This window comes from Letharia lupina, assembly GCF_014066315.1.
Source record: "Letharia lupina isolate WasteWater1 chromosome Unknown contig_20, whole genome shotgun sequence".
Taxonomy (NCBI): domain Eukaryota; kingdom Fungi; phylum Ascomycota; class Lecanoromycetes; order Lecanorales; family Parmeliaceae; genus Letharia; species Letharia lupina.
This window is the reverse complement of record NW_023502989.1, coordinates 311,747-335,459: the sequence shown is the minus strand read 5'-3', so window position 1 is coordinate 335,459 and position 23,713 is coordinate 311,747. Positions and strand designations below refer to the sequence as shown.

The following is a 23,713-nucleotide window of genomic DNA, read 5'->3' as shown; positions in this document are numbered from 1 at the left end:
GCAAGCGCTTCGTAAATGTGCACAATAAAACCCAAGACTTTTATCGTACAGATGCCATGCAGATACCCTCGGAACGCCAGATCGCGATGCAATGAACGAAAAACACAAAGATTAATACCAGATATGCGTTGTCCTCTTCTCTCACTCAACCCAGGTTCACACCCAACCCCACTGCCTCATCCATATTCGGCGCACTCAACCCCCTTGGCCTACCTTCTCTCACGATCCCTTCTTCAGTCGGAATCAGATTGTTCTCCGGATATGGTGCACTCTCCCTCCTCCCCTCTCCCTCTTGCATAACCCTTCCTTTCTGCCTTTCCCACTCTTCAACCCTCCTCCGCCTCCAACTCTCCTCATCCACCTCCTTCAACGCCTCCATCTCCCTGTGCCTGTCCTGCAACCTCACGGCATGCTGCTTGGTCCTCCGTCTCGCTTCTTCAAGACTGATAGGCTGGTGTTCACCAAATTGCACGCTGCCTGCGTTGTCGAAACGTATAATTCTACTAGGTGCGTCTGAGACTGCTACGCCAGGCCCGGACGACGAGCGGGACATGGACATGTCGTAGGGATCCGGGGCTGAGTGGGACGGCGATGGGTAGGCCCAGCCGCCAGTGTGGGAAAGGTCGTGGGGCTGGATGCGTGGGGACGAGTGAGCTGAGTATATGGGTCGGGCGAAGTCGGTTTTGGGAGACTTGCGAAAGGGGCGGCCGTCTGAATGTCTTTCCCGCAGGGCGTCGGAGGGTAGAATCCGTGGTGAAATGTTTGAGGGATAGCGAACTGGGTCTGTTTCTGCTGTAGAGTCGCGAGATTGGTCGGAGTGATGGCGTGACATGGGTTGCGAGTAGTAGCCTTTTGGTATTGCAGGCATAATTGGTGGCGGATAAGGCGCGTTGTACACTTGTTGATAAGGTTGATGAGGACTGGTTCGACTTTGCGGTTGCGATGAGTAGTGAGATTCTGGTGGCGGGAAGAAGGGCGACGGTGGCTGCTCGTAGAGGTAAGGAGGGAGGGGACGCTTGGTTGTGATGGTGATACTTTCTTCGACTGGAAGAGGTGCTAAATTGGGCCCCAGTGGCGGGGGGTTATAATATGGCAAGTTCCTGTCGATAGGCCGCCCTTGTGCTATTTGCGCAAGACTGGAACTGGACCCTGGATAAGGATTAGTATACTGGAAACCGGCCGGTGGGCGCTCATTCGTATAGGCAGGATACGCTGGACCCGTGCGAACGTTCTCCTCTCCTGTATCGGCTGCTGACCCCCGACGCGGTACGAATTCCGACCCCAAAGGCGAAGGGGACGACCGAGCATTATCTCGCCTGCTTCTCAAGCTTTCACGAGATCTACCGCGCTCCATGATCATAGGTGCCGCAGGTCGACCAGCAGTAGCGGAACTTGGTCCATTGCTTCGTTGTTGCGGTTGCTGACCTGCTCTTCCCGCTGCAATGCCGGCCCACGTTGTTTGCGTGACAGGCGGAGCTGTAGTACGACCTAGTGGTCCACGTTGGAAAAGTGATGCTATACCGTTTCGCGAAGGTGGAGGACTACGGGATTGCACTTTCTTTAGCGACTTAAAGGCTGGAGAAGTCTCCCTAACCTGCCTATCATCTGGGTCTGACTGAACGACAGATCCAGCCACACTCCTCCTGTCTATTTGTGGTCTTGCCGTAGTAGGCCGAAAGCTTCCTAGATCACGACGGCCACGGGGTTTTCTTGGCTTCCAGGCTGACGGCACGACTTGCCAATCTTCATTGTAGGTCTTAGCTGTAGGTGGTGCGAGAGACGGGGGTGAGGGCCGTGCGGTATGACCAGAAAGATCCTGCTGCATAGGACGCGATGTACGTTGACCTTCTTGCTCACTCTCATAACCGATGTCGTCCAAATCTGGCAGTCGCGGGCTGTAGCCGACTATTTTGGGAAGTGTTCCGACTGAAGCAGCATCAAAGCTTCCAGGCGAGTCTGCTGTCTTGCCCTTTGGGAATCCAAACAGAGTCTCATTGTCGAGTGGCGGGGGAGTAGGTCGATGGTCAGGCGTGAGAGGACCTGGGCCAGAATCCGAGCTGCTACTTGTCCTGTCGAAGATGGAGATCTGGAAGATGCCATTTTTCAAGCTTTCCTGGGACGAGCTAGGCTCGTGTTGCAGGATCTCTTCATTGATTATGCTCAATGTTGGCTGTAGGATCTGCCTTATACTCCCAAGATCTTGGGTCTTGCTCTCGTAATGCACAGAGTGATCCCAGAGCCTCTGACCGTGTACCTTGTAGTATCGATAATCAGAAACCCGGGCAGTATCTGGCCTATGTTTGATCTTGACATCTGCCTGGTGGTAAGAGAAAGAGAACAGCCCCACAGCGTATCCCAGCCATTGTGGGAGCAAACCTCTGGTGTTCAGCGAGTCGCAACAGAAGTTCTGGACGACGCTGTGGATTTTGAGCATGTCGATTGGCTCTGGGTCGACCAGGCTGTTCCGGCTCGATGACATGGAGTCCACGTCGTCAGGCTCGTTTCTTTCGATAAGTGCGTACCGCCTCAACTCTCCAAACGTAGTGTTTATATCTGGTCTCCCTCCAATCTCGGTTGCCCTGACCTCGACATTGGTGCGAAGGATCCTTAATCCAAGGTGCACCATCTCTACCGGAATCTCGTGCCCAAACCAGCATAGTATATGTATTAGGTTCCATGCTTCCATATGACCCAGACGCTGGAGATCGTCCAGAATCTTGTTGTAGGTCTCTTCGATAGTCGGATCAGCGCTGTATGATAGCTTGTACTTTGTAAGAGGCTCATGGGTGTCAGCCAGGCGCTGACTGATGGCATTGATGGCCAAAGGCAGACCGCCGATGTTCCGAACCAGCTCATTTGCCTTCCTCTTCTCAGCCTCTGTTGGCCTTTTGATGTGCAGTTCCTTGAAAAGCAACTTCTTAGCGTCATCCTCCTTCAGAGGTCCAACTTTGATAGGAAATGGCCGTAGTAGTCGTTGCTTAGACTCGAGACTCCTAGCTCTCGAGATATAGATAATGCTCGAGTTTCGACTGTCCGGTACGAAATTCGCGAAATCGGTGGTGTCTTCATCTCTTTCAACCGTGACGCCATCAAAGACCACAAGCCACTCCTGTCGTCCTTCAAACCAGGCTTTGACCAGTGGAACAAAGTCCTTGCCATTGATGCCGTCACACAGTTCTGGCTTGTCTCGACAGACGACTTTTTGCTTGAGGTTCCAAAAGGCGTGGTATCTTTCCTCCTTCGACTTGGCTGTGATCCAGAACACTCCTCCACCAAACTTTTTTCGGTTTTTGTTGACGTATTGTCGAGCTAGATGGGACTTGCCGCTGCCAGGCTGTCCATGTAGAAGTACGCATGCCGTTCCATCGCGCCGTCTCTTATCGAAGAGCCGTCGATCTAGTTCTTGATATTCCTTCTCCATACCCACGAAAAATGTATTTGGGCGAAAGCCGGGGGGTACAATAAAGTAGGGCTCTGTTGGCTTGACAGGTGAGACTGGAGTGTTGGTAGCATTGTTTTTTGACTCAATCTGTGGAGGGTTGCGGGCATCTTTTGGTGGAAGTATTTGTGAGGTATCTACAAAAACGCCAAATCAGCCCCCTGAATAATGGTTTACGGCAACGAAGCGCCACATGCAAAGCAGAGTGCAGTCTGATTCAACACACAAGCTGCCAACCGATGACCCTGGCAGCAATGCAAGTCAAGCCAATTCCATGTCTTTATCTGCGGGTTCCTCAACCTCGTAATTCTCAAAGTCTTGCATAGGGGATTGGTTCTCGGTGCCAGGTAATGCCAATTGTTTCTTACCAGGCGTAGATGAGTTGGTGCTGGATGAGTCTGTTTGAGGCGTTGCTTTCAAACTACCTATATAGATTAGCTAGCCGTAAGTGTGCTGGAATCCATAAACAACAAATACCTGGAATCAATTCCTCAACTGCAGCTTGCTTCTGCGCAAGCCGTGCCTTCTTTTCTTCATCCCAACGTCCACTGACAACTGCTGGTGCCTCACCTGCATATCGTTGTATCCCTTCGGCCACCAGATCGAAGCCTGGAGCAGCATCGCTTTCGAACTTGCACATGTGGGAGTGATCCGCCTGGATACTAGCACGTTCGACATCCTGAACAGTTGGAGATGCCGATTCCTCATCGACAATGTATTTCAAGGTTCCTTTCAGATTGGTAGGCTTCCCCTCGTGGAAGAAATAGACGTGGAATCTATTCATAAGCTGTATGAATTGACGGTCGATATTTTGTAAAGTTTCGTTCTTCTTCTTCAAGGCATCCACCAGTTGAGGCTGGGTGTCGACAAGCCTGCTTGGTAGAGCGACGCTACAGATCCACTCCAGGCGAGAGCCCCATTCCGCAACGTCCGAGCCTTTGTGAGGGGTACCAAGGAACAGTATTCCGAACGTGGATACGTATATCGACCGTAGATGTTCAGTATAGATCCCACGGATCTCGGACGAGTAAATCAGGGCACGCTTGACCACAAGTCCGCCAAGAGAATGGGCGACAAAGATGATGGGACGTTCTGAAGCTTTTCGGATCCGCCTGTTGGCTACCAGCTCCGCAACAAGATGCTCGGCGTGGTTGTGTATTTTGTCTGTGGATACCCCGTCTGTGAACGATGTGACGTCCGCATCGTATCCATACACCAATATCCGTGCTCTCTCATCAGTGAGTATAGGTGGTAGCAGCTGTGCAGGCCAGAAGGTCTTTGACCTTTCGCTCGTCCATGTATTATGTGGATTACCATTTAGACCGTGGACGAAGACGACGTCGACAAGTCCCCCACCAATGGGGGCATAGATTTGTGAGAGGCCGAAACGACTGACCTCCGGAGCGCCAGAGGCTGCCTAGAGTAAGTCAGTACCAGCGGAGAAGGTCCGATACTTAGCCAGACGGAAAGCGGGAACTTACCATCATCGCCGTGCAAACGGTAATGCTGAGGAACTAGAACGCAATCTGTTTTCGCGATGCATATATGGACGGGTGGAAGGAGAGATTAGAAGAGAATAGAATAAATCAGAGCATTTGAACACTGAAGGGGCAAAGCGCACGGGTGTGGCTGCCTGGCTCGTACTGTAGGCTTCTGTCGTTGCCCTCGTGCCTGGAGAGGATGACGCACAGGTGGCCTCGGTGTAAGAGTCATTGACAGGACTTGAATGAAAGCGGCCGAAATCTGGAGTGTGGGGATGGGTCCCGAGACTATTTTGCAGAGCCTCGTGCGCCTGGAACTACAGGCTATCAGACTCAGCTGATGCGCTGCCCGCCCCCTAGGGTTGAAGGCGAAGTCGAATCCCCTTAAAAATTTAGAGCCAGACTTAGGGTACTAAGCCGCCCGGGGGGTTAGCTTCCTCATGTTGGGGCCCGGGTGGGGAATATCACATCTTGACAACCAACAGCTCACCTTCTCATTTGTCTCTATTGAAGCATGGCTGCGACAGTACCTAGTTGCGAAAGGGCGTGAGCTCTTGCATACACAGCGGAGGTGAAGACTGAGTATGCACGAAATTGGGTGTCATGTTCTACAGACATGTGACTCACCTGGGGTAAGCCCGAGTAATGTCTTACGAAGCAGGAACAAAGAAATGTGGTCTTTGGCTTGACTTCTCGTCATGAACCGTAATCACAGCGTATTACGCCTGCATTTTTGAAGAGTATTTCCATTGGTTCATATGGACTGACGGATAAGATGTCGCCGGGTTCTGTCGATCATAATTCAGATGCATGCCTAAGTATCATCTCCTTCAACGATACCCAATCTCCACGTGCATTCCATTTCATGACATTCACACTTTCATGGCTTTTTTTTGCCGCCTTTCCCGCTGGCCCCACCAGAGCCCATAGCAGCCTCCCTCTTCTTGCTCTCTTTCGCATCTTGTTCCTTCTGTCGCTCCTGTTCTAGGCTTTCCTTCTCCTCTTTTTCTGCCTTTTTTCTTGCGGCCTCTTGCTCTCGCTTGTCTTTGATCAGACTCAACCTCGCCAGATCTGCTCTGGCCTCGTCGGTCTTGCCTTCGGCATGCAACTTCTGGTATCGCTCTTTTGCTTGCTGTGCTTGGAGAGCTTCACGCTCGCGACGGGAGAGCTGACTGACGGGTGTAGACTTTGATGATTTGGAGGGGCCATCTGTAGGTTGGATGGGAGCAGCGGAGGCTTGGGAGCGGGATTTGGCGGTATGGTTTGGGTTCGCGGGGGCAAGGTCATCGTCGTCTTCTTCCTCAGACGAAGATGATGGTAGGTCACCTGGAGCGGCGGCTTTTGAGGACTTTTTCTTGATAGCTGCTTCTTTCTTTGCTTTGGCGGCAGCACGACGCTGTTCACGTGTCATAGGAGGTTTGTCCGGGTCTTCTTCTGATGATGATGATTCCTCCTCTGATGAGTCTTCTTCTGAAGACGACGACTGAGCTTTGGCATCACGCTGGTCCTAAGCATCGGGTCAGATTGCGTTACTAGTACAGGGGACAAAGGCCCGCCTACTCCCCACATGCTGGTTGGATTGCCATCTGCATCTAAAGGAGTGAGGTTCTTGCTAAACTTCTTGCCTCCTATCTAAGGGTCAATGAAAATTGTCAAAGACAATCGCAGGACTTGTGACATGCCTCCTCTAGTAGGCTTGCTGAACTTGCCAGCTCGTCCTCTGCTCCCTGGAGGCATATTGGCGGTGACTTTTGTGATATGTCGAGAGTAGAAAAGAGAAAGAGATAGGGTTTTTGGGGTGGTTCAACAGGAGAGTGAGCTGAAGCTATAGTGTAGAATCTTTGGTAGTTAGAAGCATGCACAAGACTTCAAGCATTTATGTTTGTGGAGGGGCAGTCACTGGTTGTTTGCAGAGTGCTTAGTCAGCCAATCTCACAGCCCTACCCACTAGCGGGCCTTCCTGTCTTGAAGAAAGATTACACTTCAGTGCTCTCAACAACTGTCTCGCCAGCTATTCAATTCAACCAGCCGAACGCTTCACTGTTTCCGTTGTATATGTGTAAGCAGGTTTACCTTTGAGCTTTTCACGCGTGTCCTGGCTTTGGTGAGCGGTGCTGCGCGACTTCCTCGTCCATCAACCCTCGCGTCGATCGTCCGCCGGCTAGGCCTCGAGGGAACATCAAAAGTTCAACAGACCGTCGGCCTTTGGCTGAATACGCCTCATATAAGGCCCCTAATCAATCGCAAAACTTGAAAACTCCGCCGACCTCACTGCTCTTGTCCTATGACACCAATGCGAAGATTCTAGGATCAGTGGGTTTTGCCTAAAGACTCACACGGTTCAGGACATCGGCTCTGAACCATTCACATGCAATTCAATACCTAGGATTGTGACAGTTGAGATATTATTTTGCTCTCTGGAGTTGATGATATAATTAAGAATGGCGGGAAAACGAAAGCGGGCGGATACCTTAGCAGTTGGAGAGGTGGAAGGAGGACAAGTGAATGGCGGCAGGCAAGTGAATCAACAAGAGAAGTTCCAGGAATGGCTAGCCGATATAATGGAAATATTGAGAGAGTGAGCTACCCTTGACAGCCGCTACCACCCTCAGCCACCAGAATGATGCTGACTCAATCTATTTACAGCCAAGACACCACTCCTTCTACCTTCGACCGCCCCATTTCCACTTCTACACAAGAATCACATGATGCAAAGCGTACTAAGCTTTCCGAGTCCTCTGAAAAAACTACCGTCGCCACTCTCTTAAAGAGCAACGCTTACACTTCAATCGAGGAGTTTATCAAAGACGTAGACTACGCAGTCTCCGGTATCACGGAGGAGTTTCAGGAGAAGATCAGTGTCGGAATGAGTTCGTCATCTTATCAAACAATACATGCCCAGATATCACGCGCCAGAGCAATTAAAAATGAGCTTGACCAGCTAGTGTTGAGGGAACTTGTCTGCAGGCCTGAAGTAATCAGATTGTCAAACGATGTCAAAAGTGAACTCTCGGATGAGCAAGACGCCAAGTCCAACTTTGATGGTCCAGCAAACAATGTTCTGACCCTTTTGGGCAATATGGGAAGTGGGCGAACAGGGCAGCTGTTTACCAGCTTACGGAAGACGAATACCTCGGATGGACCACTCAACGAGGCTGCACTGCCGAATGGCATTACTGCGACTAAGATAGTCCCGGTACACAGCATCAACAATACTGAGGACAAGAAACCTACACCCACACTGGGGGAACGTTTTCCACCTCCACCTGGGTTACTCCCTCTACCGCTACCAAAGCAGTCAAGACACACAGCAACAAGAAGCTCGTCCGTCAATTGGTATAATCCCACCGAGGCTGAGTCCAAAAGCAAGTCTGGCAGGCGAGATGGCTATACAACACAACCATTGTCGACTGGCCAGTGGCTGACATACAATGCGGCTCCTTCCTCCACTCAGATAGTGTCTCCAGAATCAAAGCGCAAACAGCGAGATCGAGCTTTGAGTTTTGGTGAGCCTCAGACTTCGATATCAGAAGAGGCAATGGTGGCGCACAATCAGGCCAAGGAGGATGCTTTGTTTCGCAGTGTGTACTCCAGCTTTGCACCTGACCGCGATGACTCTGGAGCGATCGTCGCTGAGCAACAGAAGAATCGCTTCTGGTGGCGCAAATATGGGGAGCAGAGGTACCATGAGTTACTGGGAATGAGGGATGCTGGATTGTATGAGGCAGAGGCCAACGGCGTTGGAGATGAAGATGGTATAGATGAAGTGGAGATTCAAGAAGCCATCAAAACTTGGGAGTCAGAGGAAATCCCGCCAGAAATGAACCCGTCCAAGATTGTTAGTCTCGAAACACCCGAGACCAGCAAAGAAGCCGATACTATTCTCTCAGAAATATCGGATCTGCTTGAGACTCTCGATTCTCATCAGCGCATAAGGAATCTTACACTCGCAGTTAACGCACGCGCCATGAGTGGACAGAACCCTCAGTCGACCGCCCTCACTGGAACTCCCACCAGCCCGTCGTCCGCAGAAGTTGACGTCTACGAGGTGCTGAAGGCTCAGCTAACCCTGATTGTATCTACATTACCACCTTATCTGGTCGCCAAGCTGGATGGCGACAAGTTAGGTGCTCTCAACATCAGCACTAAACTAAAGGTCGAGAGCAAGAACCAAAAGGGTACAATGGAGTCAGACGATTCTGCTACAGGCGCAAGAGCAGCAGTCCGGCCTGCAGCAACTCCAAGTAATCCACAGGCTGCCAGCGCGTACGCAAATGCCCCCACACGCAGCAGTAGCTATATTCCACCGACGGCTACCCCTGTTCAGCGCTATCAGCAGCAGCCTGGGTACGGAGCTCAGACTGCACCCAGACAATCATCAAACTCGGGCTACCTTCAAAATCCGCAATACTCAAATCGACCAGCTTCATACAACTACTCCGCTGGAACACGACCCGCCTATCCTCCTCAGAGCCAACAGCCTCCACAGCGTGCGGTGTCTTCCTCCAACTACGCCGCGCAGTACGGCCAGCAGTCGTCGCAGTCTTTCGGTTCCTATCAGCATGGATACCGCGGCTACTCAGGGGTAGGCCAAAATGGGAGAAGTTACAATTACAATCAACAATACTCGACTCCCCAGGCCCGTCCTCCGAACTCCGTCCAACCACCACAGGCTTATCGAGGGAGTCAAACTGACTATCAGCAACGAGCGGTGCCTCCGCAGGGTTACGGCTACGGCTCTGTTCCAGCGGCCGGGAGTGCATCTCCACATCAACAGCGCTCATCATTCTCTGCCCCAGGCCAGGCAGCTCCGCCACAGCGCCCTACAACGCTTTATCACACGCATTCTTCACAGTACAACCCACAGACTCCAGCGTCGCCTCTCGTCAATGGCGCGAGGTCATCTGGCTCTCCGACTCAACAGGGACACTTGACTGCTGAGGAGCAGGCAGCTTTGATGGCCAGGCAGAAAGCTCAACTGGCAGAGAGGCAAGAATCGGGCACGCCACAACCTCCCGCTAGTCAGTATGGGCAGCAGAACGGGACGCCTGTCCCTCAACAGAACGGAGTGGCGGCAGGATAGGTTGACATGGGAATGACATGTGAAAGGGAGGAAGAATAATTCGATTCTCGATCTCATAAGTTCTTAGGAGTGCTATTCTAAATGCAAGGGTTAGACGACCTCAAGCAATTATACCTTATCCTTATCATACCTACCAATTAGAAAAATAATAGATTAGGTAGTAGAACGAGAAGTATGTATGAGGGGTGTCGGCATTTCCATAATTGGACTTGATTCACGCACAAAAGCAGGAAAGGCGCAATGCGCAGCTAAGTTGGACATACATGAGACTTCCCTATCGGTCAAATCAGACCCTCCCAGAACGCCGCCTCCTGACGTATCTAACCCGCCCTGCACTTCCCAACGAGCACTTCCGTCCACTCCAATTGGCCTCGCGTATTGAAGACCGATCCTGCCCAACACCACCGCAAGTAAGACACTGCGCTTTATTTGCTAGGATATGGCTCGCAGGTTTGCCGCTCCAGAGCCAAACCTCGTGAACAGGAGGTGGCTCTGACACTCGCTCCATCGTGCCTCGCCTGGGCTATGGCCCTCTCGAGTTCTCAGACATTGGTTTCAGGTGAGTGTGGGTAAAATGATCATTATTCTTGGGAGTATATGCTTAATATTTGTCTACTTATTGGACCGTGCTGACGGAGGGTTCCTCCTGTTAGCAACTCCGCCATTCAGTCACCGATACGACCCCCCAATCTTCGGAATCCAGAGAACAGCAGAACAGTTAGAACTTAGAACGATACTTTGACTAGTCATCTCTCCAGAATGCCAACTGATACTACTTGACACCCAGCACTGATTGATACGGCCAATCTACTGGAAAATTACCCACGATGCCTTCCCTCGGGGGCACTCGACGCCGGCACTCGAAACAGTCATCTTCCTCCTCATCCTCCCACAAAAAAGCCCCTCCCTCGGTCATATCTACCGTCTCTTCAGCAAGTAGCAATGCTACCATTACCCCCAGATCTATCTTGCCGTCGAGCCTACGACCCTCCAAGTGGCCAGATGCGAAGAAAGAGCCTGTCAAGCGGATAGAACACCATCCTAATCAGCCTCGAAGTACGAACAACTCGAACAACTCGAACAACTCGAACATTGACGTCTTTGCGTTCATGGAACATGAGGAGGATGAAGGTATCCGCGACGCCGTGGGAGAGAAAGGACACCAAGACGTTCATTCGGAAGAGGAAGAGCAAGAGCTATCGGGCATCGCTGTGGGAGAGAAAGAACACGAAGACAATCAATCGGAAGAGGAAGGGCTATCGTCTGGCGAAAGCTCCAACTCGAGTCCTGCGAGGATAATGGCACAACCACAGAGATCTCCCAGATACAGTGACCTGGAAGTGCGAGCGATTCAAGACGGCGTACAGCGTGCCTGGGGACGTGGAAGTCTACACTCGGATTCCGGAATTTCGGTGCGCTCCAGCAGTCCTGATCAGGGGTCGCCAATACTACAGCACAAGCTACCGACAGTCTTCGACGAACCCGGTACCGAGCAGGATGTGCAAGACTCCTATCGCATGGAGCGATACGGCTTTAACCTCAACCCCGACCCTGCTACTGATCGCAATTCAGCTTTCGGCCACAAGCATTGGCCTTCGCTAGAGACGGACCACAACCAATGCCCCGAGGCCTACTACGCCCCATCACCGCCTATGCTGGCCCAGACTGCTCATGACGCGGGCGTTGAGTTGTCTGAGATGTCACCGAGGCTTCCTTATCACCTGAGTAGGGGTACTTCATATCAAGAGCGGCCTCGGCCCAAGGCCAGCATGTCAGGCTACGAGTTCCTGGCGTCAAACATTCACTCTAAGGACGATACGTTGCTGAAGCCTATCTATCGCAAATTCGAAATGCTCAACAATCGCATGCTGCTGTATCTGCAAGATGAAATATCCGAGATGGAGGAGCAGCTGAAAGATCTAGATGATGCTATTGCGCACGAGGAACAGAACAATGTGAGGAGGCCCGCTTCGCGGAGGGCCGAGGCGAAGCTGCCGTCTCAATTGCAATGGCACAGATTGGATCTGGTAGGGAGAAGCTTCGCGAAGATGGAGCAATACAGCAAGTCACCACTTTCCATCTTTTACTCCGCCAGAGGTCACTAACGAAGTTCACCTAGACCGCGCCCTCACGTCTTATAGCAGCCTGACTAAGTCTCTCGAACCTGCTTCCCATGCCGACATCACCGCCTACCGCTCCTGGATCACCAAGCACACCCCCGTCGTCGAGTCTGAAAGCGCCTTCCTCAACAAAGACTCAGACCTCCTCTGCGTATCTCCCTCAGCCCCCAGACTAGATTTTCGATCCGGCACCGCCCTGGAGACGCCCGTTACCGTCGTGGTCTTTGGACTACTGTCGACCATCATCGTGTTCAAATTGGTACCGCAGATTGTGGCTAGATTGGTCATCAGTGCGATGGTTGGAGTAGCAAGTTTATGCACGTTGAGTCCGGAGGTAATTAATAATCCAGGTAGTGTGCTAGATTGGGGCAAGGCTATCGCTACGTGAGTCGCGCCTAGGGCGTGGAATATGTCGGGAGGGAATGCTAATGCGATGCTCAGGTACACGGCTGTCATAGGGATGCTTGCTGTTGTTGTGAGCTAAGACCCTACAGGCCCTTGATGACGAAGTTTCATTTGGATATTACGAATCGCGTTACGGCCTTTACGATATTTGCAGCGCATTGGAGTTGTTGGATACAGGCTGTATTTCACCCCTTGTTTTTGATTTGGCGATACCCCTCAACGGATACGGCAGGGCTGTTGGAGCCCCTGGAATGAGCGTTTCGGATGGGCAAGGGTATGGAAATGGAGATTTACGGCCAACGGGATCACGGGGTTTTATCTTGCCAATATTCTTGGAGCATGGCATGACCGAAAGGGCTCTTTGGGGGTGGTGGTGTTCGTGACTCCGGGAGTCCCATCCGTCATATACCCCTGGCTTCGGACCGTTGTTTTCATTTTGAGAAAGGAAATGCAAGCGAATAAACACTCAAGCTCCTATCCTAATGGCTCCTACTTCGGTGTCTCATCGGTCTAGTCTTCTGTTTGGCCGGCCGCTTCTCTTTCCTTTCACCGTGATGGCGGCCACGTTGCTAGGATGTTTCCACGGTGTGTGTGCGGTAAGAGGGTGCATGCGTCGCGTAGCGTAGCGTAGTGTAGTTGGGGGGTGTGGCGTCAGGGGGAGAGGGAATCACGTTCGGATGGGGAGTACCTGGGGTAGCACGCATACCCGGAGAGTAGGTAGGTAGGCGAGGTAGGGTCTGGGGAAGGTTTGATGAGTGGACGGATAGAAAGTCCGTGGATAAGGCATATCGTCTTGGGTATCGGCATTGGTGGAAAGCCATTTCTAAGTTATAGAGAGATCGATCTAATTTTACAAATCTGATATTTTTGGACTGGTGTCCTGATTACGTGAAACCGAAATGTAGTCTTTCGCCGTCCTCTTCTCTCCCCTCCTTCCTCTTCTTTTTCGTAGCATCGTAGCAGCTTTTGTGCATTATTCATCACGTCATGGCTCCGGGCCCTTCTTCTCATCGAGCACCCGATTGAAGAGGCTGAGGTCGGCTGGGGCCAAGGCAGACGATGTGTAGATTATGCTAGTACTTATTGATTCTGAACTTGAAATTCATTAGGGCCGTGGTAAATATCGCTCGTCTTTGAACAGACATCGTTGGCGGCACACGGCCTCCCCATCGATGATCCATCCTGACATGGTATCCTTGAACGGCTTAGAATCTCCCAGTCCTCCGAAGCCAGGGCCGCGCAATTCCATAGTAGTATGCAATGCCGACTGCGGTTCCGCCCAAATGCCCGGCGTGCCCGACTATGGGGGCGTAGCCTGTGGCCATGCCCACCACACTTGCTATCGTGAGGAGCGTTTCGCCAGCCCAGAGAGGCATAGGAAGGATGGAGAAGTATGAAGTCCACGCCCACGGCATGATGCACACGCGTGCACCGGTCAGACCGCAAGCGATCCCTGAGGCACCTTGACTCCCTCCGTAGTGAGCACCGCCACTGCCGGATATTGCCAGGGCCCTTTCCTTGCTGATTTGTATACCCAGGACTCTGGGGTCCTTGGGCTTGTCCCAGCGTCGGTTGAACATCTCTTTACGCAGTGTTTCCTTCGTGTCCTCCCAATAGATGTAGGCTCTCGAAGAGGAGACTGCGGAAATCACGCACAATCCCATAAAGCAGGGCACACCGAGTAGTCCGACAAGAGGACGTCCAAAACCCCATATGGGTAGCACGCTGAAGCCTAGATGCATCAGGTTGCCATGGGCGAACGAGCTACTGATCATTACCCACCAACGTCCTTCTCTGAGGTTCTCCCCTGAGTTGACGAAGTTCCGTCGGATCAGGTCTGCACGGGCGTGGTTGCCCTTGGCTGCCAGGTTTTCGGCGGTCCATTTGTAATAATATGTAACGCAGCAGAAGCCAATGATACTTCCGACGACTATGTTTGGCTTGTTGCGCACCCAGAATGATTCGGGAGTGTAGTAGCCGTAGCTATTGTTGTTGTAGCTTCTGTGGGAAGACCATGCCGGTCGTCGGAGTACTAGATTCAGGACCTTTTTTGGCTGGGGCGAGAACGTCTGGTGTGAGGGAAATTGTCAGCAATGATGGATCTCAAGGAGGGTAGACCAGGTACCTGTGCCGCCCGAGCATAGCGTTGGCTTGACCGCTTCGACAGCCGACTTGGGAGCTGACTGCTATGTCCCAGGGGTCCGAGCCTCGGCCGGGTAGTCACCTGAAGGACCGATCTCATCGGTGTGGGAGAGAATGTCTTCATGTCGAAGCAAGGGCGCGTTGAAGGCAATGGCTGTTGGCTGGTTACTTTTAGTCATCCGGTTGAGTGATGGCTGACATGAGCTTCCCGTGGCTGAGTCGGGGGGATGGGTAGGGGATGGATTGCGTGGCAGGCATGGCAGCAACTGCAGCATTGATTAGACTGGTCAAGACTTTACTTTTATGAGAGGTTTCCTTTGAGCATTGAGTGAGCTGGCCATTCGGCTGGTCGGACCTGGCGCTAAGCGGGATTGGAAAAGTACAGGGATTTGATCCCGAGCGTCTCTTGATCCAGCAATGATGTCCCTTACATGACCAAAAAGTGTCTTGGGGAACAGCAAGCATCTGCGAAAAAGGAAAAAGATCACTGATTGATTGAAGGACGGACATGAAAGAAAGATGGAAAGACTACTCCAATGGACGAGTGAGTGAGTGAGTGAGTGAGTGGGCGGAATTTGGCCACCAAGGCTGTGCCGAGCCGCTTTCCTCTCCTCCTTCCTAGTCAGGCTGTATCACTTCCTTCCCTTTCCTTCTCATTCCTTCTCTCTCCTTCTCCCTTCGAACTACCTACTACCCTCGCATTCTCGCAGGCTGGCTTGATTCTAGATATCTTATTCATACTGCACATCTATTTCATTCGATTTGCTAGACTAGCACCTCAAGTATGTCTTCTTTTCTCTCACTACCACTAGAAATACGTTTCCACATCTACCGAGAGCTACGCTCTTTCAAGTCGCCTTTAATCAAGTCCCCCTTTCAGGATGATTCCAATGCACTCGGCTACTGTAGCTTTGGCTTTCAGTCCAGGATTCTGGAAACGAATCGTCAGATATTGTATGAGGCCAAGGAGGTCTTTTACGGCGAAAACTATTGGACCTTCTTTGCCTCCCAGCGAAACCAATTCAGCTCGATTCTTTTCCGAATGGAACCTATGGTGCTGACTCTACCGTTCATAAGAAGAGCACATATTAGATTTGGCATGTTTGATTGGCTCTTTCGGGAATCCTACGGACTCACCCCATGCGCTTATGGGGACATCACAAAGACGAACGTCGAAGAAATTTGCCGGGTACTGCTCACAGCTCCCGCCCTCAGAACGATAAAGATAATTTGGACGGAGACTTGCACATTCTTTCCTGAGCGGAGACCGTCGGAACTGGACAGCGTGCGAAGCCTCATCTTTGAAGTTTTGCGGCCTTTGCTCGCTCTCCCAACGACGACCGACCTTCAAAAGAGCAACATCATGGTGGCCTACATGAACGGGGTGAAGGCAACAGATATGGAGCTCGGATTTTCGGAATGCGTTGACGAAGTGATTGCCCTTCACCGTTCTACGAAAGTCTTCCGAGGGCTGTGAACGCTGTCGCCAAGTTCCATGGTGGACCACATGAATAATTGGTAGACTGCTCATTGCCATCTGCAAGATTAAATCCGAATGGCACAGTGAACCTCCCAACCGCGGAAAACAAAGAGAACAAAGCCACACAAAGAAACACAATGGCTTCGGCCGTATGCTTTATGCCATTTTCAATGGCATTGTTTGTCTTTATTATCTGTGCAACATGGATGTCGCAGAGTCTAAAACTGGGCAGCTTCACTCTTCCACAACCATCTTAACCTTTTGCTTCACTTCCAACCGTTTCTCTATAGTCGACTTCACACACGCAACCACGCCAGCTCCGTTCCTTTCACCAAAGATTTTTCTCAACAACCTCCTGTCACGATGTCCCGCATACCATACTTTTCCAACGAGCTTTCTCCCTGGCCGCGCATACATCTTGGCGAAGTACCTGCGAATGCTACCGCCGTCGACCAGCAGGCGACTTTTCCGCGACTCCGTCGTGGCTCTAGTCAGCGATCTGGTAGTACTCCGAGCTCCGTCAGACTTAGAGGACGAGCCAGTAGCGACGCAGGCCCTGCTCCGGCAAAATCGCAGGTCCGTGGCCGAAGTACGAGCTTTGGGTCCACCCAAGAGTACGAAGACGTCTACCGTTCAGCACCTGTACAGCAATTTGATCGCAAGGTTAGCTACCGCAAAGTCCAGGAGCTTCTGACGCTAAGAAAGCAAAAGCTGAAAGAAGCAGAGCGCAAAGGAGACGAGGTTGGAGTCTTTAGACTCAAAAATTTGAACCTCTTTGACGACATTGAAGGGCTCAAAATCGAAGATGATGAGCCAAAAGAGGTTAAATTTTGCGGGAATTCCACCGGACAACCCGATCACCACAACTCCACATCGCATGTTGATGTTCTTGACTTTGGCTTCACTCCCCAACCAAAGTCGGTGAGTCAGGGGCACACGCCCACACTCTGCTGGCATCTGAAGCTCCAATACACACAAGGTCTGACAGTGCCTGATGAGTTCTCCCAATGCGACATCCATCCTACACCCAGCCCATGCGCCTTCTCAAGCTCGAGCTTATCACTCCAGTCGGCGTCGCCAAGCTCGCTCAGCTCCGGATCCAGACGTTCTTTGCGCCACACGAAGGTCTCATCTATCGGCTCCTCCACGCTCAGAGACTCTTCAGAACCCTCTTCACCCGCCACGTGGTCATCGAAAGCAATCATTTCGGAGCCAACGTCACCCATAAAGGATCCCTCAATCGCACTGAACTCGTCAGAGCCATCGTTTCCCGCAGAGGATTCTCCAAGCGCACCCAACCCTGACGAGGAAGATCCATTCTTATACATCGCCAACTACATTAAGAAGCATGCTCAGGGCGATAGGCAATTCAAAGAGGCTAGACAGTCAAGACCCCAAGCCTCCAGTGCCGATGCTAGACGCTCGATCCATATCCGATGCACTTGCATAAACCACAATTGCCGCACCTACCTCCGTGGCCCCCCAAGCAAGCACTGCCGCTTCTGCAAGCTACCTAGACAGCAACCTGCAATCGCTGCCGCGGTAGACCGCATTGAAGAAATGAAGAGGTCAGTCCTAGCGCAAGGAGATGCGGGATCGTCAGCGGAGGAGCCATCAGAAGCCGACGAGTTTCGGAAGTTCGAGGCCTTCCAGGAAGAAATGAAGCTGGTGGAGATGTACAATGCGGAGACGGAGAAGAGATGTAGGAGCGGTGTTTGGTGGGAAGGATGGCTCATTGTGCAGGATTTGAATAGGCAGGGAATTGCTGGATCGAAGCCTTTTGTTTATGAAAGGGACGGTTAGGTTGCCTGACTCGATCATCTACGCTTTCTCGGATCCTGAGACTTGATGTTATGGGGGTTGACGTGCATGACATTAATACATTCTTCATTATATCTTCATGTTCGTGGACATACTCAACCACAATGAACTCGCAGACACACTTCTCTTGCTCAATTCTTTTCTTACCCCTTCCAACACCACTATGCTGCGAACCTCCAAAGCATCCTCGTAATCGAGACCTTGGGAATTATCCCGAACGATGATGTCGTGTATCCAACTTGCTCTCGTGGTCTGGCGCTTGTTCAGGTAGGATCGATGCTTCGAAGCAGTGCTGAGCTGATACACGGTGAGGGATCATCATTACTATCCTGGCTACCGCTGTCTTGAGTATCGGGAATCATGGAGGTGGTGGTTGGGAGATCGGGTGCTGTTGTCCGGCACTTTTGTCCTTGTGGTTGGGTCTCGGATACCTGGTGCCGTCTCTGCTCCTTGCTCTCCAGTCGTCCGGGTCCACGGACGGTTGGAGTGCGGCGACTTGTGGACGTACCCTTCGCCGTCTTCGGGCTCCTGCCGGGGTTCTTCGTGTGGCGGGTCCGGGGATGGCGCACTGGGCAGAGGGGTATCTCCTGGCGGGAACGTGCTTCGTTTTCGGCAACAGCTCGTCGCTGTCGGTGATCGGGTACTATGGAAAGCCGTTGGGGGCTGAGGTGGGGTATGATAAGGCGTTGATACATGCGTTACATTTACCGGTTGCGTTGACCTGTTTTAATGTCTGGTGGCGGCGGTGGGGATGGAGTGGGGGAATGGCATGAAGACGAAGAAGAAGACGTAGGATGGGGAACCTATCTATGGAGAGTTGAGACATCGTTCTCGTCATGAAGACAGCCTTGACGCTATGACAGCGTCTCGGCAGTTCGGGAACGCCCATGCCAATATCCTTGCTCTCATCACGTCCCCATCCTCGACACATACGTCTCCCTTCTGTAGACTGCTTGTGTCGGGCAACGCAGGCAAAGGCTACAATAGATACCTTAGACGTGAGAGTCTGCTCGCTATGCAACAAGTAGTCTAGGAGACATTCGTGTTTCGACTCTTCCAACTCAGGGCACCGCTTGATATAGCTAGATATGGCTGAGTCATTGTGGAGAGGGTGGTTTGGAGTGTTATGGATGGGGTCAATCGGCAACGGTTTGTTTCAGCGCATTCGATCCGTAAGGCGCGCAGGGCGTTTAGTCTACATAGCATGCGGCAGTTCCTGTCTATGCTAATCTATCCCGATTCCTGGTTCCTCGAAACAAGTGACCAGCGACCCGGTAGATTCTAGAAAGGGCGGTCCGTACGTAGGGAACAGCGGCCGTTGGAGGAAGGGTGTTGTAGGTTCGCTGCACCGATGCTACCATGACCCATGTATTCTTGCCATAGAAGATGTGTTTGGCTTCTGCATACGTCTGCTTGTTCGCAAGCGGCAGGGTTGATGGAAACGAGGATTCCCATAAGCTTGTGATTGGGTCGTCGTTGAAGTTTTGGCGCTCGGTGAGTGACGGTCGGTCCAGATGGAGGCTGAGTGTGGCTCGAGATATTTGGGGAGCCGAGCTCGAGCCAGTTACTCCGTTTTGATCCAATACAAGGAAAAGGATAATGAGTTCTAGTAGTAGTGGTTTCATTACCAAGCTAAGACTGATATTACTAACGTCTACGAGTTGAAATACCCATAGGATCATCTTCCGTCCAATCAGCCTGCAGAAAAGGGACGGGTTTTGCTAATCGTTACGACTAGACCAAAAGGTGATTGCTAGTAGTTCGTCACTAAACAGTAACTTATACTCATGTTTAGGCTTGCAGCGTATGACCGCTTGCCCCCACATCTACTGCCCCAGGAAAAGAAGACGCGGCGCCGGACAAGAGTGGAGACTTGTACCCTTAAAAAACGGGAAATTAGTGCAACACCCTCTACCTAGATTATGACAAGGTTTCTGTGGGATTGATTATTCTATGAAGCAGGAAGCCTGCTGCAGGATATAGCCCCACCAAGCAAAGCACGCTATACTATATAGGGCTAGCATAAGACTTCGAGTAGCACCTGTGCCATCTGCCAACTGCTGCGACGATCATCAACTTTGTTTTTCGACCTCTCAATAATGTATAGGCCAGAGCAGCCATCGTTGTCTTCCCTGATTCATTTCCAAACCCCACACTAGGCCCGGCTCCGGTACGGGAGCAGGCAGCAAGCCTTACGAGTAGTGCTTAGAGAGTATCCCGACAGCTAATTAAGGGATTGCCGGAGGACCAGCTGACTGCATGCTTACTGCAGAGTGCGGAGCTGAGGCTTCCCACAATGCTGAAATTACCATTCATTCTACTGGAGGGACCAGGAATCATGCCTGTCGCTTACAGGGGTGGAGCGTGCACAGCCCATCATATTAACCCTTTCGGTCCTGCCTATTCTTCCTCAAATGCATAGACACCACTTCCTTCGCTGCTCTCAGTCGCGAATTCGCCACTTCTGTCAGCCATGCAGGTGTTTAATGTCACCCCATCCTATCGCTTGTCCCTTCTTCGTGCAGATGATACAAATCCTTCGAAATCGGGGTTTTATTCCTGTTTCTGGATGTTCGGACCGCGGCTGAAAATCAAATTTGCCTCAGCTCACCGTTACAGTTCAGCAGCCCAGTGTACCGGTGGGTAGCGAGACTGTTAGTATAGGCTTAAATGCAGTCCTTGTTGGCGGAACGACCCTCAAGCCCGCAGCTTCTGGGATGACAGTCGATGGGGCGCTAGTCTCTCTGGGTTCTTCTGGACTTGTCGTTGGCAGTCAGACAATGACTGTTGTTTTCGCAGCTAATAGTTTGACCGCTGTACCGTTCTCTATGATCGGTGGTACCGTGACCATCGCGGCCGGAGCCGGCAGTCTCATCACATCGTTGATAGACATATGCTCAGGCCTGGTGGCTAGGATTTTACAGTGGCTGATGGTACACTAATATCTCTCGGGTCCTACATACTCAAGATAGGCACCCGAACAGTCGGTCTTTCGCTACCACCTACAACCCCGAATGCTAGCTCTAGTGACGGCATTGGTGCAATGATTATGGCGGGTCGAGAAAGGATGGCTGGCGGGACTGTGGTAGCGCCATTCCAAACGGCAGGTAGGAATCGGTCAGCTGGCGTGAATGGCAGCATACTTTTCAGGGGTGAAGCTGTGAAACACTCTCTATCAATCTAGTGCTGTGTTGCTTGTGTGGTGTCACTTGTTGTGATACTACTGTGGCACTGAATGAATAGGGGGGGCAGACAAGTTGGCCAGGAGCAAGAATTGAGGCTGCTACCGCTGAAACGTTTCAATTGGATTTGGACTCAATCTATCTTTTAAACGAGGATTTCATCAAATCCAAAGCTCCCTCGTCACCAAGGTCTTCATAGGCCTTGCGTCTTATATCCAGGGCAAATTCCGCCATCACTCTAGTCACCAACAAATCAAAACCGCTGGCGTGCAGACTGATTAGAGAGAATGGCCCGTCCACATCCACCTCTACAATAGCATCTGTCACTTCCAAACGTCATCATGACTAAGCATCTCTCAAGGTGCAGACTCGAGCTAGCAATGCAGCTTTTCATCATCTCCCACTACAAAAGTGGTCTGATGGAAGTATAGGCGCCCGACATGGATGCAGACTCAGCGATTCCGCTGATAGACTTTGACCAATTCCTGAACGGTTCGACTGACCAACGCGAACAGGTTGCCTCGGCCATCGATGCAGCGTTCCGCTCCGTCGGCTTCTTGTATGTGAGCAACCATGGTATCGATCAAGATAAGGTGGACGAGTGTTTCCAATGGGTAACCGCCCGCCTTCCATCTTCTTATGTTGTAACGCAGGGAGCTTTTCATTCGTCTTTGATTTCATGGCTGCCTTTCCCTCGCCGTCGCCCATTCTCGACCAGCTGGAGTCTTAGGTCCTTTGCACTGACACTCATCGCTAATGCATCGTCACGCACAGAGCAAGCGCTTCTTTGCGCTTTCTGAATCCAAGAAGAATATCATACGACGCCCGCCTGATAAGTCGATCTACCGTGGCTACGTCGGCGTCGGACGCGAAAAGGTACGCGAGCGCATCTGCATCAAAGAGAGCTTCGATACCGGGAACCCGGACGAGGATGAGCAACCTAATCTATGGCCACCGGAGGAGCTGTTACCGGGGTTCCGCGAGTTCATGGAGATGTTTTACCAGGAGTGTTCGAAGCTTGTACGGCAATTGCTGGACGCGTTGTCCATTGCGCTGAACCTTGCTCCCGCCGATTCACTGGCACAATTCCATGAAGCGTCGTTATTTGCCATGAGTCTGCTCTACTATCCTGCTTTGCCCACGAAAGATCTCCTCTCAGGCGCCCACACTCGCATCCCCGCACACTCCGATTTCGGTACCCTGACGCTCCTGTTCCAGGACGACGTCGGCGGGTTGGAGATTGCGGAGCCAGGCTCCGCAAACACGGAGACGAGTGCGGGGTTCGAAAAGGAAGGCCGTTTCAGGAGGGTGGAGCCGAAGCCGGGAACGGTCGTGGTGAACGTGGGGTACTTGCTCATGAGGTGGAGTAATGGGCGCTGGAAGAATACGGTGCACAGGGTTGTAGAGCCTCCAAACTCGGCAATCGGCGGAGACGAGATGACGCCCGCGAGATACAGCGTTCCCTTTTTCGCATCCCCTGATCCCACGACCGTCGTCGAGGCTTTACCGGGGTGCTGGAGCGAAGAGGTACCGAGGAGATGGAAGGCGATTTCCGCAGGTGACTATCTTAGGAGGAAGAGGCAAGCTGTATATGTTTAGTGCTGCTGTTGTTGTTTGTCTTGGGGCGCGTGGTATGGCTCTTGGATGACTGACTGAATGACCCAATTAATGACTTGGAGGCTCTCATGGAAACAATTTGACATTATGGACCCGTGAGAAGGAAGTCCAGCTGGTGTACCCCATCAAAGTTTTCCTGCCCATACGCGTACAGCCATGCAATTGATCAGTGCCGAAGAGCTTTGCTACAGGTCACGTGGAGTCATATTGAGACATCAGAGCACTCGGCGAGACTCTAGCACAGATCGAGTTTGGGCCATTGCCATTAATGACTTTGCAGTACATTAGTCAAACTTTGAGGTCTCGTTGCTTTAAAAACCTTGCAAACATATTAAACCAAAACAACAAAAAGTCATAGCGGGCTAGGCTTGGACGGCATGGTGAAGTTTCATCGTCGCGGATCACAGGGGGAGCGATTTCCCAAAGATTTCCATCTCGACTCGGAGACATTCCCTCTATTTATTTTTGGCAGATTCCTCGCTCCGCATAATCTCGCCTTGCATCCATCCCCCATTGCGTCGATACGGCCTTTTGCGCTCCCTAGGGGAAGATCAGACGCTGTGGCAGGAACGACGGCACTTGGCAAGTACGTTGGCGGAGAGTCGGACTGGGCATGCTTGGCATGACACCGCTAGGCTGATATGAGCGTGGGTAGAGTGAGAGTACCCCGGGTAGAATATTGATTCCGAGAAGCGGCTCTGTTGCGTTGGGTCCATCGGACTTTCCCTACCGCTAGACAAGGCGGTGTTCCGGAAGCAGGTTGGCAACTACCCCCCCTTTTTTTTTTTTTTCTTCTCTCTTTCTTTCACGGGACCGGCGTACGAGGGCCGTGGTGCTTCCTTTTCATGGGTCCCGGCGACAATCTTTTCCGCCGTAGCATTCACAACTCTCTCTCTCTCTCTCTCTACCTTGGTGTCTTCTCGGCCCGTTCCCTCGCCTCTGC

The 23,713-nt window shown here is 51.8% G+C and overlaps 7 protein-coding genes across 7 annotated transcripts; 4 read left to right on the top strand and 3 right to left on the bottom strand.

The window, feature by feature from the left end:
* Positions 1-145: 145 nt before the first annotated feature.
* On the bottom strand, positions 146-4,926 carry HO133_004941 (uncharacterized protein; the record flags this gene model as incomplete). The annotated part of the gene is made up of 4 exons (XM_037295853.1): positions 146-3,576; positions 3,808-3,864; positions 3,917-4,856; positions 4,921-4,926. 4 exons carry the CDS (start codon positions 4,924-4,926, stop codon positions 146-148), a joined length of 4,434 nt encoding a protein of 1,477 aa, XP_037148551.1.
* An 874-nt stretch (positions 4,927-5,800) lies between these two features.
* Positions 5,801-6,657, bottom strand: HO133_004940 (uncharacterized protein; the record flags this gene model as incomplete). Its single annotated transcript, XM_037295852.1, has 3 exons — positions 5,801-6,427; positions 6,481-6,548; positions 6,603-6,657. 3 exons carry the CDS (start codon positions 6,655-6,657, stop codon positions 5,801-5,803), a joined length of 750 nt encoding a protein of 249 aa, XP_037148550.1.
* Positions 6,658-7,361: 704 nt separating this feature from the next.
* On the top strand, positions 7,362-10,003 carry HO133_004939 (uncharacterized protein; the record flags this gene model as incomplete). The annotated part of the gene is made up of 2 exons (XM_037295851.1): positions 7,362-7,498; positions 7,567-10,003. 2 exons carry the CDS (start codon positions 7,362-7,364, stop codon positions 10,001-10,003), a joined length of 2,574 nt encoding a protein of 857 aa, XP_037148549.1.
* Positions 10,004-10,830: 827 nt separating this feature from the next.
* HO133_004938 (uncharacterized protein) lies at positions 10,831-12,511 on the top strand (the record flags this gene model as incomplete). The annotated part of the gene is made up of 2 exons (XM_037295850.1): positions 10,831-12,100; positions 12,123-12,511. The coding sequence occupies 2 exons, from the start codon at positions 10,831-10,833 to the stop codon at positions 12,509-12,511; spliced, it is 1,659 nt and encodes a 552-aa protein (XP_037148548.1).
* A 1,222-nt stretch (positions 12,512-13,733) lies between these two features.
* Positions 13,734-14,794, bottom strand: HO133_004937 (uncharacterized protein; the record flags this gene model as incomplete). The annotated part of the gene is made up of 2 exons (XM_037295849.1): positions 13,734-14,597; positions 14,654-14,794. The coding sequence occupies 2 exons, from the start codon at positions 14,792-14,794 to the stop codon at positions 13,734-13,736; spliced, it is 1,005 nt and encodes a 334-aa protein (XP_037148547.1).
* Positions 14,795-16,513: 1,719 nt separating this feature from the next.
* Positions 16,514-17,953, top strand: HO133_004936 (uncharacterized protein; the record flags this gene model as incomplete). Its single annotated transcript, XM_037295848.1, has 1 exon — positions 16,514-17,953. The coding sequence occupies one exon, from the start codon at positions 16,514-16,516 to the stop codon at positions 17,951-17,953; it is 1,440 nt and encodes a 479-aa protein (XP_037148546.1).
* Positions 17,954-21,593: 3,640 nt separating this feature from the next.
* HO133_004935 (uncharacterized protein) lies at positions 21,594-22,752 on the top strand (the record flags this gene model as incomplete). The annotated part of the gene is made up of 2 exons (XM_037295847.1): positions 21,594-21,767; positions 21,928-22,752. 2 exons carry the CDS (start codon positions 21,594-21,596, stop codon positions 22,750-22,752), a joined length of 999 nt encoding a protein of 332 aa, XP_037148545.1.
* Between the last annotated feature and the right edge of the window lie 961 nt (positions 22,753-23,713).